The sequence below is a fragment of the Fukomys damarensis genome, unplaced genomic scaffold, assembly GCF_012274545.1.
Source record: "Fukomys damarensis isolate Sample0158 unplaced genomic scaffold, DMR_v1.0_HiC HiC_scaffold_37, whole genome shotgun sequence".
NCBI lineage: Eukaryota > Metazoa > Chordata > Mammalia > Rodentia > Bathyergidae > Fukomys > Fukomys damarensis.
The window spans coordinates 3,474,202-3,477,751 of record NW_022900949.1 but is presented as its reverse complement, the minus strand read 5'-3'; the positions used below and the strand labels follow the sequence as shown (position 1 = coordinate 3,477,751).

The 3,550-nt window shown below is 59.5% G+C and overlaps 1 protein-coding gene across 1 annotated transcript in view; it reads left to right on the top strand.

Annotated features, from left to right (window-relative positions):
- The first annotated feature begins 6 nt into the window (after positions 1-6).
- Kank3 (KN motif and ankyrin repeat domains 3) overlaps positions 7-3,550 on the top strand; it is a 5,567-nt gene continuing 2,023 nt past the window's right edge. The window contains exons 1-5 of the mRNA XM_010605672.1: positions 7-34; positions 113-212; positions 325-498; positions 574-658; positions 1,012-1,228. Of these exons, the coding sequence (XP_010603974.2) occupies positions 130-212; positions 325-498; positions 574-658; positions 1,012-1,228 (559 nt within the window). The 5' untranslated portion in view covers positions 7-34; positions 113-129. The remainder of the gene's footprint in view (positions 35-112; positions 213-324; positions 499-573; positions 659-1,011; positions 1,229-3,550) is intronic.

Genomic DNA, 3,550 nt, shown 5'->3' with positions numbered 1-3,550 from the left:
GACCCTCCCGGGGACAAGGCCGTGGCCCCGGCGGGTGAGTCCTGCCCCCCGCTGAGCCCCAGCCCGCGAATCGCCGAACCCAAACTCAGGGCCCTTGTCTGGTCCCCGCCAGGCACCATCAAGTCCATCATGAAGAAGAGAGACAGCACCGCTGCTGCCCGCCCCAGCCCGGTACCCAAGAGCCTGCAGTTCGTTGGCGTAGTCAACGGAGAGTGAGCGCTGCGCCCCTTCCCACGGCCGAGGCTGCGGAGACGCGGCCGGAGCGCGCTCGGTTCCTGGGCTGTGAAGCGCGGACGCTCAGCGCCCTCCCCCCGCTGTCCCCAGGTACGAGAGCTCGTCCAGCGAGGACGACAGCGACAGCAGCGACAGCCAAGACGGCGCCCCGAAGCCCCCGAGGAGCAGCTCTTCGGGCTCGGGGGACGAAAGCGGTGGCGATGTTGGTGACCCGGGGCCAGAGGCAAAGGCGGAAGCAGAGCCCCAGCCCGGGACCCAGGGAGGGTAAGAGGCGCCCGGGGTGGGGAGTCTGGGCGGCCTGTGTCTCCGGACCCCTGAGCCTCTCCTGCCTCCTCGCAGGTACGAGCTGGGCCAGCGGTTGCGCGAGGCTTGCGCTGCGCTGCTGAGACAGCTGAGCCGACCCCACGGAGTGGCCCGCGACAGCGTGAGTGCGGGACGGCCCGATCCTTTTTCACCAGGGAGTAGGCTGGGTGCCGCACACTCGCCTGTGATCCCAGCACTCGGGGCAGAGGCAGGAGGGTCGCTTGGAGTTTGAGGCCAGCCTGGGCTCCACAGCAAGACCCTGTCTCACGCTCCCACACACACACACGCAAGCGCAGATCCCAGCCCCAGCCCTGCTCTCCGACTCCGCAAGGGCAAGCTCGTCTCCTCCTCGTGGGGACCCTATTAACAGTACCCTCTTCCTGAGAGGGGTGACCTTTCCCTGCCAGCACCCCCGCTTCCAGCCCCGGGTCATCGTGGACACCTTTGACCCGGTCCCGGTCCCTGTCCCTGCAGAACGCGGCGCTCCTGGTGGCCCAGGAATGGTTCCGGGTGTCCAGCCAGCGGGGTTCCCAGGCCGAGATGGTGGCCGCGGCGCTGCGCTGGCTGGCGCGCCTGGGACTCCCGCTGCTGAAGCACGTGGTGAACCTGGCGGATGACGACGGGAACACGGCCCTGCACTACAGTGTGTCCCACGGGAACCTGACCATCTCGAGCCTGCTGCTGGACACCGGTCAGAGTCACAGAGGGCTGGTGGGAGACCGGGCGATGGGCGCCTGGTCGGTGAGTGCTCCTGCGGAACCAGGCGGGAACCGAGGGGAACGTGCAGACGAGAGATGACCGGTAGAGGGCGCCGCTGGACCGTTAATTGCTTCGTGAATGGGTCCTTTGCACGCACAGGCCAGTGGAGATTGAATTCAGGGTCTTCTCCTAAGAGCTACCTCCCCAGTTACCAATCCTCCTGCGTCAGCCTCCTAAGGGTTGGGAATCACAGATGTGCGCCATTTTTTTTTTAATTGGGGTAATGCTGCATGCCTGTAATCAAGCACTCAGAAAGCTGAGGCAGGTGGATTGCTGAAAGTTCAAGTCCAATTTGAACTACATGTCAACGCCCTGACTCGGAAAACAAACACATGCCTGGAAGTGTGTGAGTTTGAGCACAGCCTGGGCTACAGTGAGTTCAAGTCCAGCCTGAACTACTTTAAAAAAAAAAGCTGGACTTTGTGGCGCATACCTGTCATCCCAGCACTTGGGAGGCTGAGGCAGGAGGATTGCTGTGAGTTCAAGACCAGCCCAGGTCAGTCTTAACTAGGGTAAGACCCTATTTCAAACCAACGATAAAATCCTCCTGCCTCAGCCTTCCAGAGTGCTACAATTACAGGCTTGTGCCACTACACTTAGAACCCAAGGGTCTTTGACTCCACCAACTCTCCCACCCCATTCACCCCGACCCTCCCACCCCATTCACCCCGACCCTCCTCCCTCTTTGCAGGGAGAAGGAATGCCCAGCTTTGGGATCAGACCACAGTGTGGCGCCCCACCAGCTTTCTCACCTGGGACATAGGGTGGCAACCTCCGTGTGGGCAGCTGGGACAGCACATGCAAAGGTGCCATGCATATAGTGAGGGCCAGTGGGTGGCCACTGCGCTGTGGCCTAGAATCTCCAGCTCCCAGTTCTTGTGCTCGGACATCTGACCACCCAGGGCTCAGCCACACTCCCAGGCTGGGATCGTGAGGTGGGGAGCGGAGATCAGTGCTCACCAGAGATGAAACAACACGGGGATGAGTTAGGAAGTGGTTCTCAGGCTAAGGCCCAGCGGTAGAGCACTCACCTGGCACATGCCAGGTCCTGGGTGGAGCCCCCAGCGCCACCCGTACACCCAGGAAACTGCCATCCTATAATGCCTCACAGTAGCAGGGAGGGCAAGGGAAAGAGGGAGTTCCGTTGGTGCGCATCTGCCTGGAAGCCCAGTCTCAGCGGCTGATCCAATGAGATGGTGCCAACACGGGAAGAAAGTGGCCAGAGACAGATGTGTGAAGACCTTGGGTTCAATTCATAGTACAGGGGAGTGTGTGTGTGGGGGGTGGGAGCCCAAACATCATACTGCACCAGGGCCCCCCCCCCGCAAAATGTGTTTGTATTTTTGAGACAATCTGGCTCTACAGCCCAAGCTGGATTGGAGATAATTATCCTGCCCCAGCTTCCTGAGTGCTGAGGTTACAGGTGTGCATCATAATACTGGCTACTTTTATTGTTTTTTGTAGTACTAAGGATCAAACAGCCCTGTGTACACTAGGAAAATGCTCTACCACTAAGCTACACCCCAGCAGCCCCCACCTTCTGGGAACACCCCCCCAAACCTTTTATGTAGCCCCTCATCTTGACCCCATGTTTTTTGGTACCGGGAATTGAACTCGGTGCCTTGTGCTTGCCAGGTAGGCACAGTGGGACTGAGCTCCAGCCCCCAGCACCCTTCCAGAGTTAACTGTTCCGACACTCGACCAGCTGCTTTCCCAGTTCCTCACTGAGGCACCTCCCCAGGCTAACGTCACGCTGGCCAGGGAGGCCAACACCGCTCTAAGTCACGGAGTCCCAACAGAACTGACCCCAGGAGGCCCAGGTCAGGCTCCTTCCCAGCTCTGAAGGCTGAGCAGGCTGCAGTCAGTGTCCCCATGTGGGTGGCCGACAACGGAAATGGAGTCTGAAATCAAGGCAGGGTTGGTTCCTTCTCGGGGTGCAGAGGATTTAACCCATGCCCTCCTCCTGGCTTCTGGTGGCTGTTGTGGGGCAGTCTTCCCACACACGGTAACTTTGTCTTATTTCAGGTACATTTGCAGTTTCCAATGCGGTCATACTCGTGGGTAATGGGGGGGGGTTGGACCTTCATCTTTCAACAAGTAACCCAGACTGCAGGGAAGCTGAGGGTTCAGGGGAAACATACGGGAAGGGGTGTAGCTCATCAGTGGTAGAGGCCCTGGCTTCCACCTCCGGTACAACTAACGCAGGTTTAAAAAAAAAAAAAAAAAAAACAAGGGAGTTTAAATCGGCGCGTGC